At 40.6% G+C, this 16,436-nt stretch overlaps 1 protein-coding gene across 2 annotated transcripts in view; it reads left to right on the forward strand.

The window, feature by feature from the left end:
* POU6F2 (POU class 6 homeobox 2) overlaps positions 1-16,436 on the forward strand; it is a 200,585-nt gene that overhangs the window by 82,776 nt on the left and 101,373 nt on the right. For both annotated transcript variants that reach the window (XM_081800761.1, XM_031031654.2), the window contains one exon: positions 639-810. In XM_081800761.1, the coding sequence (XP_081656887.1) occupies positions 645-810 (166 nt within the window). In that variant the 5' untranslated portion in view covers positions 639-644. The remainder of the gene's footprint in view (positions 1-638; positions 811-16,436) is intronic.

Raw genomic sequence — 16,436 nt, forward strand, 5'->3', positions numbered from 1 at the left:
TGGGGTCAGGCGCAGTCCCAAATCTGAGAGCACCGAAGTCAACTTCTAAGGGTGCTGATGGAATTTACATGAGAAATCTCTTTTATTCCATTGAAAGCCTTTCGAGGACTCTTTTCTCCCTATCTCTTTTCTCTGCTCTGGGGATAGGGTTTAATTGCTTCTCCCCCAGGGAGAGTGCTTCTTAAAATAGCCCGTGGTTCCTCCATAGGGTGCTCCTTCCTTTTTAGTGTGTTGCCAAAGTACAAACCCAGCACTTTCTTTTTTCTTACTGCATTAAAGACCGAACAAGGTGTAAAAACATTCGCACAAAAAAGCACATCCCACAATTAAAGCTGTGTTGGTTAGGTGGCTTTCAAAGAAGTTTTTTCGCGCCCCCCCCCTTCTTCCCTCCGAAGCTTCCTGAATCTCTCACATGCTAGTTGAGCTTTAATAGGGTGGGGAGTAATGGAGAACTCCTCGGATCTGTAATAGCTCTTCACTTGACTGCAGCCAGCAATAACAGCGGGAGCAGATAAGAGAGAGAGGAGAGAGGGAGAGTGTGTGTGTGGAAGAGAGAGAGAGGAGAGAGGGAGAGAGGACACGCACACTAAAGCTGCCACTTTTTTTTTCCTCCCCTTCACTCTTTTCCCCCATCCCAGGATCCAATGATAGCTGGACAAGTCAGTAAGCCCTTGCTGTCAGCGCGGAGTGAAATGAATGCGGAGTTGAGAGGTGAGAACAAGGCTGCTACTTCAGACAGCGAGCTGAATGAGCCCCTGCTTGAGCCTGTGGAATCAAATGACAGCGAGGACACTCCCAGCAAGCTCTTCGGTAAGTCTGTCTAGGTATTTCATTTCAGCCCTACCATGTTGTCCGGAAGAGCAATCCACAACCCCCCCGCCACCCTTTCCCTGTCGTTCATTCAATTTTCTTGTAAGTCCTAAAGAGGAGCTTCGCATCTTGGAGGGGCCCCACCGGAGCCCATTCCAGCTGGCTAGCAGGATGTCCTCCAAACTTTTCCCAGCAAGGAACTTCCTCGCTGCTTCTTGGGGCTTGTCTGATATTGTCAGAGTCCCCAGGGCTAGAAATTATTAAAAAAAAAAAAAAAAAGAAGAAAAAGAAGAAGAAGATGGTAATAATAATCAGGAAATCAGTTCCATTGTGAGAATTGGTTAACATTTATTGAATAAATATCGACTCGGTTTCGGGTTGCTTTGCAGCCTTTTGTTAAGGGGAAGGAGAGTAAAGAGTTATTATCTGTAGTCAAAAGACGGAAGAGGGAACTGAGAAATATCAATACGAGTCTCTCTGTGCCAGGTAAACAAAGGTGGCTACGGGGATTGCTCAGAGAAATAACATTTTTGTAATCACAATTAGAGTGGGCATCTCTCCTTCTAACGGGGGGACGAGGAAAGAAAAGAGGTCCTTTGCGTCCCTCCCCTACCCCTCTTCCCTTGACCAGATGTTTATAGGCTCTTTCTAAATGTGGAGGCAGCCCAGGACCTTTCAGGAATCTTTGTTCCATAAACAAAACAAGAGCGAGCAGAGTGCCACTCCAGCAGAGACATCTGTCATTCAAGCAGATGACACTCTGTAAGCCAACTCAAGCAACTGTGATCTCTAATCAGAAAGGGGAGCGGGTTGTTGAGGCGCGTGACTGACTGATGGATGGTGATAGATGTCTGTGCTGGAGAAGCACTTTATGGGATAGAGTGACATTAGGTTTTCAGAACACTTGCTCCCGAAACACTTGCTTTTAATTATTTTCCAGTGTTTATATACTTATAACACTGAATATATGTATGTACATACTAACCTGTTTATACCTATATATACTAACCTGATATATACACGTGATTTTATATGCATATATCAGGCAGAACACTGCTGGGTCGCAGGTTAAAAACACAGCCGTATGCCTGAACGTCAAAGAAAAACCACACCACCGCATAGACTGCTTTGTCAAGAAAGTCATTAATTCAGCTAAAAAAAAAATAAGCTTAATTTTTTTTTTAGCCTCCAGGAAGAAAGCAGCTTCGATAGTTTGGCAACTCTAGGCCAGCTTCAACAGAGGAAGCTTTCCTCTGATTTGAAATGTTCACTCAGTCAAACACTGAGGGGTGTTGCTGAGAAACTTTCTGTTTCAGATCTTCTATTGGTAAAATACAGCTTTACAGTTAAGAGTATAATAGATCCCAGTTTCAAGAAATTCTGTCATATTATGCTTTTTTCAAAAAGCAGCAATTCTACCTGGCACATAGATTTTTCTTTTCTTTTCTTTTTTTATACCTAGGCATTAAGGTTTTAGCATTTGCACTCTAAAGGAATATTTTGTTGTAGTTTCAGTTTTTATGTGTGTAGGGAGAGTCATGTCCTAGAACACTCATTTCCTTTCAGGGGGTTAGTGAGAGAAGTCAGATAAAATTATAAATTACAGAAAGGCAAAACCATGCTCCAGTCTCTCTGATGTTGGGGATGCATTAATACAAAGCATTTTGACTTTTAAAAAGTAATCAACTGTGAATTCAACAGAATCGCGGATAATGGATTACTTGCTCCTAAACTTTGCATGCAATTTAAAAAAGTAAATGCATTTTGTAGACTTTCACTTATAACCCCAACTTGGTTTTTTTTTCCTTTCTTCAAGTAAACCAATAGAGGGGTGATTAATTTGGCTTCTCAACATTTGTTTAGATTTCCCACTGTTGAAAATTGTTATAGAATCTATTATGTCACTCTTACTGATTTGCATGTGCAGAGACATAAGCTTTAAAAAAACAAAACCCAAGAGGGTCAGAGAGGTTTGAATTACAAGTTCATTGAAAATATATCTGAAGTGGAATATTTACGGGGTAAACTAAGGAATCAGAGTTTAGTGTAGAAATCGCAGTGGGTGTTAGAAGGTGCTCATCTTCACTTGAAAATTCTCAACTTCTGAATTTGTGAGAGGACACTGGGCAAAATCTCCATCTTACATCTGATATTCCTTATGTATTTGCTTAATTTTATTTGGCCTCTATAGAGTGCTTTTTGAACACAGTGTGAATATTTTCCAGTTTCTGATTAGGTGAAGAAGCAACCAGGAGATGAGCAGTTTCGAAAACTTGAGGCAAAAAGGGGAGACAATAGGAGGCAGAGGGACTAGAATGTCCATCGAAAGAAGCACCCAATGTTCTTTGAGGCTTCTTTAGCTATTGGGTCTATTGTGCTCTATCCTGTTAATATCACCGGGACTTAGCCTTAGAAATCCCAGTTTGCATAACTGACTAAAACTTTTTAGAATAATTCCCTCCCGGGATTTTTAGCAACTTTGGCCACACCTAATGGGTGACAGTTTAATGGACCATCATTTTATTTGACATGAATACGCTCAAGTGTTTTTGTTCTTATACGTGGTTTTCATTACACTCTTTGCCTGACAATGAAGAATTACCTTTTTCCAGAATAACTGAGAGCATCCAGGTTTATCTGTCAACCATGATTTCCTAACACACTCTCTCCGACCATCATCCTCATGACATGCGCATTGCATTCTTGAAAACTGTGCTTCCCTAATGAAAGGAGCAGATTAAGACAATTGTGTACATCTTGATGTGTTTACTTTTGTGGAGAGACATTTAGCAACAACAGGAGGCAAGAAGAGCTCAGTTTGTTTTTGTTTTTATTTTTTTGCTGCACCTGAGATTTCAGTACTGATGGATTTCTTTGGAGATTATTCCCCCTTCTGTATCTTGTTGAAATTAGCAGTCCAGAGCACAGGTCTGTTTCTGTCACAGTGTGGGCACCTTCAGCCCAAAACTGCAGGAGAAAGGCTAATACTGATGCCCTCTATGGATAAACAAAGGAAATTCCAGGAACCGTTGGGTCTTTTATGCCTCTCCTGAAATTACACCTCTGCTCTTTTTTTTGTTTTTTTTAAAGATTTTATTTATTTGAAGAGAGAGACACAGCAAGAGAGGGAACACAAGCAGGGGGAGTGGCAGAGGGAGAAGCAGGCTCCCTGCCAAGCAGGGAGCCCGACGCGGGGCTCAATCCCAGGACGCTGGGATCATGACCTGAGCCGAAGGCAGACGCTTAACAACTGAGCCACCCAGGCGCCTCTGCTCTTAACAGCATCCAGAGGGAAACATACTGTCCAGAATGTTTCAGTGCTCCGTGCAGCTCAGAGTATCAGAAGGAGCAAACCAGGAGCCATATACCAGCCTCTGTAGAAAGTTCAGGAAAGGGCCCTTGTGTTTTATAAAGTAATTACATCTGAGGTAACATTTTGCTTAACTTGAACAGCTAGGGAAACTCAAGTACACTCAGGAAAGATGAATCCACATTTCATTGAGAAACGTGTGGTGAGGTAGTTCTCTGTGATATCATTAAGTGGTGCATTATTTATTCTTGGAAAGCTTGTAGAATGACTGTCTCTTTTCGGTCTGTGACTGTATTTTGCTAAGCTCTGAGCTGTGGGAAACAGTATGGAGGAGAACAGACTTGCGTGTCGGGGGGTATTATCAGAGAATTTGGCTCTGCGTCTCCCTGGGTTTTGGCTGCAGGATTAAATGAGCGATGCCACGCGGGGCCAGCCATTTAATATGTGACTAGTGATGTACATATCCGAAACCATTCTCAAAACTGGCCTTTGGCAAACAATCTCAAAAGGAAGAGGTTGCTGTGTTTCTCGGGTGACATTTATTACACCCATGTCAATGTGGTGCTTCATTTTTAGTTATGCTCGTCAAGAATTCAGTGGTCCCCATTCCGTCAAGTTGGATGCTAAAATTCAAATGGTAGAGCATCAACAACTTGGTTGGGAAGATGGCCACAGGAAGGATAAAAGTAATATATATCCCCAGAAAAATATCTGTACTAAAGTTTTCCCATGCAGTCTCAGCTGAAGAAGTGAGAGCGCATAAAACGGGCCCTAAATATTTTCTCCCAGATATATCTGAAATTTGAAAGATGATTTATTAACTGTGTTCCTCCTGGGAGTATTTTTATTGTTTCAAGATAAACCTCATGATTGCTTTTCTTAAAGTCCCAACGACCTCGGGTGGCTGGGCTCCTCTGTGGCTCAGCTGCTCAATTGTACCCCACTGTATGTGAGTTGGGCACACAGCTCCAGAGCCCTGAGCTGGGATGTAAACAAAAAACCATTTATACACATGGGACCCGACGTAAAGAGTGCTGGCTGGTTTTCTGTCATGCTACTGTGTTTTTCTGGGTTAAAAGAAATTGCGTATCATGATACTTGTAAGCGTGGGTGTTTTCAATATCATTTATCTGTGAACTTTCAGAAAAGGGTTGAAAGTTGGGTCAGTGATTCTTCCTTGCTGGAAAATGTACCATCTGTAGGGTGTTTTCTTTTTCCTTCCCTTCCTGTTATCTTTCTCACAGAAACATGCATTCTAAGATTTTTTTTTTTTTTTTTTAAATCGCCATCCAGTTTGACTTGATGAGAATTTATGGCGGTGGAGTCGTTTTCAATGACAAAAGGATAAAGGATTAAATTGTCACCCCTTGAGACAGTGGTCTCTGTAGGTCAGCATGGAGGTCATTGGTAGGGCATTATGGGGCCTGCACCTTGTGGTCAGGCTGCCTGTGAACGAGCGGAGGCCTTCATTATGGCATCATTGTATGACTTTATTGAAACCTCTCTCTCAAGGTTCCAATGCCTCGGATATTTATAATATTCTGGTGAAATATGCTGGGGCCAGTAATCAGGACCTTGGGCTTAAGCTCAAGAAGGATTTAGCTGGCAGGTGATGAGGAATATTCCCTAGAGAAATATATTTATTTACAGTATGCATCATGCTTCTATATTTTTATGAGTTTTGATAGTCTATTAATGGAAAATGTAGACTATTTTTCACTGAAGAAAGAGTGTTTTGCTGGGGAACTATCAAAGGAGTATATTTCTAACTAAATAATTTGGATAACAGATTCTATGCCAAAGTAGTTATTTAAAAGAAACCAATAGAAACCTATATTTGTGTAAGTCAATGAGATGCATGATAAGGTATTTGTCAAACATCAGTTATGGTTTAATCGGCAAACAAATGCTTGTGGTGTTCTTCTCTGACTCCTGAGGGAAAAATGCACATTTAGATACATTTCTGAACATTTAGGACAACCTAATGCACCTAGGTATTTCTTTAAAAAAAATCCAGTGTGTGTGTGTCTAGACAGATTCAGTTTTAGTGTTTCTCCCCCGCCACCCCCAGAAGACCATTGTGGTACTGCCTAGATTAAGTAAATCCACTTTAAATAGCGTTAATGTGTAAGTTTCGAAATACAGATAAATCCATAGGCAATACACGGATGTTCAAACTTTTCACCATATTCGTTGGTTGAGTTACACTCATTTCTAAGTGACACTTTAATGGAGGACAGTGCACAGTATGTGACATGAGATGCAGTGGGGACTCTCTTAGTGGCTCCCTTTTCTGTTTCTGCCGAGCCTGGGGTGCTCAGGTCAGACATCTGTTTAAAGAAGAAAGTTCAATATTGCAGTGTCTGAAGATGCTGTCCATGCTAACACATGAGCAAACCAAAATGCTGGTATGGTTTCACATTTTTCTTCTACCTTGATGGCTACGATTCTTATATTTTGTTGTCAGTGTTGTTAAATGGTCCTATATAGGATTGGCCATAAGATAAAGTATTAGGAATTACATTAATCTGCACCATCACCCTTTTAAATGCTCTCCTTTTTGTCTTTTTCGCATCTTGGATGTTTCTGACTTAAAGGTTACAGGGCAATAGACTGGGTTTTGTAGTTCACCCAGCCCAGTTTGTGTCATAATTAATAAATAGAGGTGCATTCCCGATTCAAGCTCCCAAGGCTCGGCCCTTAAGTAGATTGCCTTCTTTCTCAATTACCCGATTTAATTACAGAGTTAGCATTCTTCTTGTAAGAATTGACCAAATAAAAATTTCCCCCACTTGAGAAATGAGGCTTAAGTGACTATTTCAAGTGGACCTTGCTTGCTATTAGACAGTAAACAAATGATTTGTGAGAGGACTGGTGCTTCCCTTTGATTGGCGATCTTGCTGGCTTATGTTTGGGGATTAATAATACATCAGACATCCACACATTAAAAAGAAAGTCGACGTGAAGGAGGAAGGGTGAAGGGTGCTGCTCTGCTATTGGGCTCCTGATTATTCTCAGGCCTTCCCTGGGTGCCGAGACGGGCCGAGGAGCAGGCACGTTTGCCCAAATATGCACCTGTCTCCACTTAACATGTTTCTTGATTTTCTTATGCTAAAGAAAAAGATAGCAAAGTGTTTATACCAGACTGGCACCCTGTTAGGGGGGCAATCTGTGTAAAGTTTCCTGCTGTCAGGTTAATAAATTTTTAAAAAATATCCAAAGGCAGAGGTAGCTAGAGAGAGTTCCTAGTAACAGTTGCCATTCTCCAGCGGATGGGTTTCTCTTTAATATCCAGCGTGGCTCTGGAATTTTCTTGTTTGTTGTCTTCCGAGGGACTATACTTCGCTGGTGTTTTTGTTCAGCTTTCCTTTTATTAATGACATTTCGGTCTTACTTTTAAAATGTTTATCCTTTAAAATTTCAAACGTCTTTTTTTTTTTTTTTTTAGAGGGAAGTAAGTGAGCGTAATTTGTTGCAATCTGGTATTTACAGTGGGGCATGTCCTTTCATGCTATGAGCCTGGACGAGGTTCTGAGTCTCTTAACATTGGACTTCTCTTTGGGAAGACCTTGGTAATAGTTTAAATTTCGTTATATATATAATACTATATATAAACTCTTATATATATATAATAGTTTCAAATTCATTCAGAAGGAGTATTTGGGCTTTGGCATTATGGGGGCTTCTGAGGATGCCTGTTTATTACGCATGTGGACCTGACTCAGCCTTTTCCATGTGAACTCCCACCTTCTGATTCTCAAAGTCAGATTTTATAAAAATATGAAACAAGTGCAGACTAGTTGGGTAACATCTCTTCCTCTGCGTTGTGACACTACTTTGAGCTATCAAAAATGTACTCGGACATTTCAATGCAAACACAGAGGTCAGCGAGAATAACACTGACTCTCTTTGGGTTGAAGAAAGTCTTTCATTCTCAGAGAAATGGAAAAAAAAAAAGTTAAGTATTCAAAGATCATTTTTAAAAACCACCTAATAAAGACGCATAGCTCTTGACATCTCTTTGTAACAGTTAGCTGCTACTTTTTGAACATCCTGGTATGTTATAGGAATGTCTTTATTTTATTTGAGATTTAAAATAAAATCCAGGCCCAAATTTCTCTTACAGTCTTTCCTTCGAAAGTGCTACATGTGGCGAGACTATACTGGTTTTTATTTTCATTAAAAAATTGGCCACCTGGAGGGCGCCTGGGTGGCTCAGTTGGTTAAGCGACTGCCTTCAGTTCAGGTCATGATCCTGGAGTCCCAGGATCGAGGCCTGCATTGGGCTCCCTGCTCAGCAGGGAGTCTGCTTCTCCCTCTGACCCTCCCCCCTCTCATGCTCTATCTCATTCTCTCTCTCAAATAAATAAATAAAATCTTTAAAAAAAAAATTGGCCACCTGGAACAACATAACAGTCTAAGTCACTTTTATTAGAGGACTGCACTGCCCTTAAAACGAATTGAAAATATAGGGGGAAATGATCACATTACAATGAGAGAAACTAAGTGATAGCATTACACAGAAACTAAATGCTTAAGACGTCTGTTATCCTGAAGACCATTTGAAAGTGGGATTCTATAATGAAGCCTGCATTCATTAAGATGGTTAAAAAATGTTCTTGGTAAAGAACTAAAGCAAAACCTGTTCATTTAGCCTGAGGACGAGGTAGACTATTAAGACATTTTTAGGACACTCAGAATGTACCAACGGTAGCCACCATGAAAAGATTTAACAATCTCGCAAATGTGTTCGTCCTGCTCTATGCTATTTGGCATGGGCAGTTTTCTCAGTGTTACTTCTTTTTTTGAACTAATCAGTGTTCTGCACTTTCCAAATCTCTTGCGTTACTTTGATTTCTTCCTATTAATGAGGAGAAATGGTGACAAAAGTTTGTGAAAGCCAAGACACTCTTATTTAAAGACTAATATTAGCCTAGTGTTTTAAAATAACAATTGCACATTTTCCGTTTTCTTATCACTTCCATACTTTGTTTCCCTGTGTTTTCTGCCTTTAGCACCGTGAATGCACAGTGAATAAATGCAGTGCTATCCATGTAAAACGTGTGTGTGTCAAACATGTGTTGTGTCTATGGTGTGTTCTCCATATTTTCTCCTGTGTTCATATGATACTTTGGATTTGTCTTACTCACTTTGTCGTTTGTATGTCTTTTCTTTATCATAAAATTAATAAGGCCTAATTTATAATAATAAGCTTTTTTTTTTTTAGTTCATGCTATCTGTATGTCACTTAAATGTCCTTCTGTACCTATGAATACTTAAAGACATAGTTTCCAGGTAAAATTATCAAAATGAATAGTTTACCAATAAAGGACAACTAATCATATTATATAGTATTGCTTCAGGCATAGTTGGGCTATTATCCAAGTTCCAGTGTCTTGTTTGAAGCTGCTCTTTACTGAGCAGAGGAGACAACAGGATTTCTCAGAATTTGTACAGTTAATGCATAAAGAGATTTGGGGCTTTCTGTACAGTTTGATTTATAGGGAATATATACATTTAAAGCATACAAAGCTTGCTCAGATGTGGGAAGATGCTTGGAATCTAAATATTAGGAACCTAAATATTTGTCTACTTGTGGGCATACATTTCAAACATTTATCTTTTTCTCTTTTAAGTAAAAAGCATTTGTTCTCTAGCTTGAAAGCACAATTTTTGCCTGGAAGGATTTCATGGACCTAAATATACATTTACCTGTACACACATCAAGATAGAACGGGTGTTTGATGCACAATAAAGAAATCACATTTTAAACATTTGCTATTAAAATAGCATAGTGTACTTAATCTCCTTTGCAGTTCTTGATGGCCACATATGTGGTCATTTGTCTTTGAATAGCAATATGGCAAGATTTACTTTTATGAATGAATGGTTTGGGGTGACTTTTTGCATGAGAGAATCACCACCGTCAAAGTAGAAAGGCTGAGGGATTAATTTGATTTAAAAATGCAAACATTTGAAGCTGTTTATAAAGCATGAAAAATTATTACTGCAGAGTGAATTTTTGCCAACATCAACCAAGGGTAGAAGAGAATAAAAAATCAAATGGAAAAACACATTTTCCCTGATTTAGAAATATGTAGTGGTATGGGGGGGGGTGAAATGCCCTTTTCCAAACCTGCATTTTCTCTTTGATAGATCTGCTTTCATGTAGCAAAATATTGCGAAATAGAAATGTGTCAAAAAGGAAGCCCACTGTTTTCAAAAGGAGAAGCGGGAAAGAAACGTGAAGAAAGTGAACATGCTATCCATTAATCCCACTGTAATCTCTGCATGAATAGTCAGAAAAGGGATCATCTGGATTATGTGGGAAAACTTTACTAAACTTTTAGAAAGAATCCTACATCACTATTTTAGATGTTGACTGGCTCATCTCTTTCTGATGCCTAAGATTAAGGCAGGTTTTACTCTCAAGAGTCACTAAGAAATTAGTCAGATTCTCAGGGGTGCTGGTCTATTTCTTTGCTGTAGTTTAGAATCTTTCCTTCTGCCATTGGATTCCATGTTTATCGTAATTTGTGAACAATCAGAATCTGCAGGCAATCAGAAAAGTGTCAAAAATTAGGCACCATGCTTTAAAGGGGATTAATGTCTATAGCTGCTTGCTTAAAACGATCAAACACGCACACACACACGAAAAAACCAAACAAACTCAGAACTGGTCGGATTGGACATCACTGATGGCATGGGGATGGTTGTAGGAGCTTAGGATGGTGGCCGCCTGTCTTGTCATCTGCAGTGTATCAATATGTTTTTATAATGATACAATAACCTGAACCCTGTAACAGTTGATGGTCCTTCTGAGAATTCTTATGGATTCTTAAAGTGAGGGAGGTCTGAGAAAAGATCTTGAAAGCTTTCACAAAATCTGGCTGGGTGACAGAAAAGTAGCATGCCTGTGATTTAGCTTCTATGGAATCCTATTGACTGGAAACATCATTAAACTTTTAAGTTAAAACAAACCCCACAAAACAAATAGTAGACGCGAAGGGTGCGGGGCGCCCAGAAGGACAGCAGAGATTAGGAAGCACTAAAGGCTCTGAGGGGAGAGGACAAATTCATTCAGCGTGGTGTTGAACTTGAGATCCTTCCGAGGAATGGGCTTCTCTGTTTATGCACTGTTGCGAATATTGCCCTGGCGATCCGCGTTAGGTAGGGCCTTTCCTTCATGGACTCTTTCAGGCTTGGAGGCTGCGTTTGCATTTTCCCCGGGCTATTTTGAGCCCATGATAAATAAAGAGCTGGAAGTTTGAATCCCGCACCAGTGAGGAAACAAGCCCAGAACCAGCAGGAAATAACCACGATGCCTGCCGCATCGGTATATGCACGGAGACCTCCGTCCTCTTAACGTTTGTAACACTGCTAATTTCTCCGGACTTTTAAAAAATCCGCTTCCACATGAGCTCTCAAAACCCATAAAAGTGTGGCCTGTAAAGTAAATTGTTTGTCACTTGCTGATGACCTGCCATATTTATTGTCAGGAGAAATGGACATTAGTTGGAGAAGCAGTTGTTAAAGGCCAAACAATTTTTAAAGATGGCAAAGATGCGCCGCGGCTTTTCCTTTTTCTAACAATGAGCCGCCCCTTCAGACATCAAAAGACAAGATAATAAGACACTTCAAGCACAATTCAAGATTATATTCAACATCTAAAGGCTCATCTCTTGTCAGTTTGCATTTACTCTCCCAAGGATGTGATGCTTCTATCATCTTTCTGTCAAGGGGAGTCTCGCAGAAGAGACCAGGGCTCTTATTTCACACACTTAGGGTTTTTTATCAAATAGCCCACACTCGTTCTGATTCTACCAAAATGGGGGGATAATTTGAAGAAGGTCAGGCACAGGCACAAAAATCTCATATTGATTTGTGTGATTAGAAGGCATTAAAATTGCACGTTTATGTTAGTTGCTGAGATGTTGTGTCAGTTTATTTGGTAATACACTTTTGCAGCCTGGGAAGACAAAAAAAATAAAGATGACTTAAAATTTAAAAACAGACAGCTGAAAGCCGAAATTGGTTCCTTTAATGTGGCCGTATTTGACCGTTTAACAAGTGAACATAAAAATAAAGGAATGGCTTAGTTTAACAATATTTGAAATTAGCTTATCTAACGAAATGCTTCGTTCAGCGCCAAAGCCAAACAGCACAGTTGTGCCTATCGGAGGAAAGAAATATATAGGTGAGATTATTTTTTAAATACTTGAAACATTGATTTCATATATTTAATATATAGGTAAAAGGGGATGACATTTTCAATATAAATGTAATTATGAGGCTGTTTTATACTGGTCATCAAATTTTTAACATTTGGTGCTCTTTGAAATTACAACATCATTATATGTGTCATTTTATGCCATTCTTAGTATATGTGCCCTTTTCCAGAGAGGATACTAAAGAATGAATAAAGGAGTTTTAAAATTATTATTATTATTATTCTCTGTCAAAATTTATCACATTTCCTCCTTTGCTCTCTGACAGTCACGAAGCTGTACCAGATAACATTCTTTTTTTTTTTTTTTGGTGGAAAGAGCACATCTATAGAAGTTAGAAGAACCCTCTTTTCCTCTCAAAATAAAACAATTGATGAAAATAAAACCATGATATCCTGGGATCATTTCTATATTGAATCTTTGAAATTACTTTTCCTAGGAATTTTCATCAATCCTCTGTGTCTGCATTTCTTATATTTCTCTTTTATGCTGCGAAGTGTTTTGAAACTGACTTTCATACTTTTGTGCTACGTTTCACGTATCAAGACAAAGGAGATGTGCATATGCACAGTGTAGGGACAGCATGGTGTCATAGAAACCCATAATTGGTTCTGTTTCTTATATCAGCCTTTTCCATGCTGTGCAGTTTGTGTATTCCACATTCAACAGTTAATTCATCCACTCAACAAGTTGAGTGCCTGTTCTTTAGTAGGAGTGGTGATGCGCTCTGTGGGCTCAGCAGAGAATACACTGGAAAGAATCAACCGCCCAGTCGTGCTCACCCACTACACTGGATGCTGAGGATGCAAGCATGAAGCAGACAGGGTCGCTCCACCCTCAAATAGCCCACAACCAATATGGTATTTTGACATTCTGCATTTCCTGTGACTCTTCAGGAAATCTTCACCTTCAAAACCATGCATGTCAGAAGTAGTTCATTGGTCAAAAGCCTAAACAGTTGAGAAAAACGATTATCCCCAAAGAAGTGAGGAAGAAGAAAGGCTTCTTAAGTGACTCAGGACACACTGCATTCATGATGTTTTCATCACAGGGTTTGATGCTTATGCTCTAAAACACAGTTACAATTCTTCGGCCATTGTTTCTCAGTCTCATCCGAAGGGAGAATGAACTGGATTTATCTTTTCCTCCCCGTCTCTCCTGCCTCCTTTCTCCTCCCAAAATTCTTGTTTGTTTATTGTGTAACATGATGTAGGGGGTCCAGGCTCTGGAGTCAGGCTGTTTTTGTTGGCTGGGTGGGCGAGGTACAGAACGTGTGTAGGCCTCAACTTCCCCATCCCTGCATGGAACCATTGATGGTACTTACCTCATGGGGCAGCTTGACATTGAAATTAGGTGATGCGGGCTGAGCCCAGCATTCAACAATACCAGCTGTCCCACACTTTGTTAAGAGCTGAAACTTCACTTGCCGTTGTTAGAAGGAATTTGATTCAATCCTAGCAGCAGATATCAGAAAAACCAACAAGGAAATTTCTGAGGCCTTCAGAATGAGCCACACTCCTCCCTGAGGAGGAAGCGTCTGCCCCCAGGGCTCTCTTGGTCAAAGTAAAGTTCTGGGGATCTTTTTCTCCTGATGACAACACCCCTTCCTTCTTCAGGACATTGGGCACTGCTTTCCTCCAGAGTCTGTTTAGAAAAGGATTCAGGCTTGTAAATAGATGACAAGCAGAGGAGGCAATAATTCACTATTTTCATCTTGAGGAGTATGTGGGCAGAGTGATGGGCAAGGATGGAAGTGGGCAGTTACATATCTTACTCTTCTCTAAATTTAAAATATTGGAGTGTGTGTGATTCTTTCAAATCATAGAAATTTTAAAAATAATTTTGGCACTGAGAAGTGATATGAAACCAGATGTCTGTGGGCGACAGCAAATGCTTCTCTAACATGTGGTTATGTTGCTACCCTGATGGCCGCCTGCCTCTCGGTGCTTTCCCTCCAAGGCGTGTTCCTTGTCTCTCCAAGGGCGTTTGCCAGCTCTCAGGCCAAGCCCTTATTTCTTTCCTCCTGGACCACATTGTTGCCAAAATTGGGAGCATAACATTTGCCTCCAATTCAATGCTCAGAGATCTTGCCGAGGATGTTCACCACAGCAAGGTGAACTCCACAACATTTCAGAGAGAGAAACATTCCACTGAACTCCCAGGAAGATGGGGGGGAGAATAACTAGGCAGAAGGATTGTAACCATGGTTCAAATCACTGCTCTTGACCTATGCAGAGGGGTATGATTTCTTGTACCCCCATTTCCTCTTTATAGCATGAGAAGTCAGATCACATCTGACAAGGTGTTGAAGATTATGTATAGGAAGGCAAGTGAGGTGCCTGCACGTGGGGAGGGGGTGTTTCAGAAATGTGAGGTTCTTTCCCCCACCTCTTAGACCAATAGGTGTTCTCTTTCTCAGGTCTGAGAAATGACCCCATAGGGAGCGTGGATCAGACATTAATGGTCAGATGAGGTAGGTGTTTTGAACACTAAGGTCGGCTTTCCTAATCTAACTTTCTCCGTAAAAGCCAGGACTGGAGCTAGGTATACAGAGAATCATCTCTGCTCCAGAAGTAAAGAGGATTGAATTAGCTTGTGGGTCTTCTGTGTCCCAGTGGGGAGCTCTCTTCTGCCTCCACAGTAATGCTCTCCTCTAAGAGCGTTACTTATGTGTTAAGTATTGGAATTGAGCTGCAAGTAGAAATCCATGGTGTCTTCATTCCTTTGGGGATTTTTATAGCCAATGTTTAATTAGGACTTTCTTATCTTCCAGAATGAACCCTTTATACATTTTTTTAAATGAATAAACCAAAAATAAAATGACAGCCTCAAAAAAGTCTTTCAAAAAGCCACATTTCTAAGAACTGAACATGCTGTGAAATTTAAGTAGGTTAAATTGACATTTGAGGCCATATTTAGGGGGAAATGTGTTATGACATTTATTAAGGATATTTAGAGATTTTGGTTGATGTTGCTAAAACCTACTTCCTTTTATAGACACCACCAAAGAAGTCAGGATCACTAGGGGAGCATCTTTCCATTGTGGTTACCATGACAACCCCACACATTTTTAATTAATATTTATCCATGCCCCCTGTGCATTTGTCAGAAATTATTGGCACTTCTGAGGCGCCTGGGTGGCTCAGTCAGTTGAGCGTCTGCCTTAGGCTCAGGTCAAGATCCCAGGGTCCTAGGATCGAGCCCTGCTTCGGGCTCCCTGTTCAGTGGGGAGCCTGCTTCTCCCCTCCCCCTTGTACTCTCTCTCGCTATCTCTCTCTCTCAAATAAATAAATAAACTCTTTAAAAAATATTAAGTGGAAGAGACAAACTTTCCTTGAAGCCAGTGATAGTGACCATCTCCTTCATATAATGTGTCTCTTTGACAGTTTTGACTTTCTTCGTTGAGTGTATGTACAGGATGTTTTGTCTCTTACTGGTCCCAGCTTTTATTGCCCTCTGTGATCTTGTCGTTGGGTAGCCACACAGATCAGTCTCCACTTCGCTGTGCCACTGGGTAGTATCAGCCTGGAAAGGATGATGTTGGGAAATCTAACACAAAGTTGGGGTCTATGAAGGGTTTATATTGTAGAGAGAGAAGAAAACTCACCTCTTCAGACTGTGCTGTAGATTGGGTACAGATTTTTTTTAATATCTTTTTTTTTTAGAAGATTTTATTTATTTATTTGACAGAGAGAGACATAGTGAGAGAGGGAACACAAGCAGGAGGAGTGGGAGAGGGAGAAGCAGGCTCCCCATGGAGCAGGGAGCCCAATGCGGGGCTCCACCCCAGGACCCTGGGATCATGACCTGAGCTGAAGGCAGACGCCTAACAACTGAGCCATCTAGGTGCCCCTGGGTACAGATTTTATTTACTGAGCCTCTCCTCCAGCTCTGATGTGCCTTTCCCATACCCGTGCCTTCTAGCCACCACCTAGAAGATACTTTCTTCGAACACTGCATTCAATAGCTGAATTGTCCAATTTTTCATATTTTTATAAAAGTTAAGTTGCTGGGCACCTGGGTGGCTCAGTGCGTTAGGCATCTGCCTTCGGCTCAGGTCATGATCCCAGGGTCCTGGGATGGAGCCC

Source organism: Leptonychotes weddellii, chromosome 12 (assembly GCF_054177405.1).
Source record: "Leptonychotes weddellii isolate Sample4059 chromosome 12, ASM5417740v2, whole genome shotgun sequence".
NCBI lineage: Eukaryota > Metazoa > Chordata > Mammalia > Carnivora > Phocidae > Leptonychotes > Leptonychotes weddellii.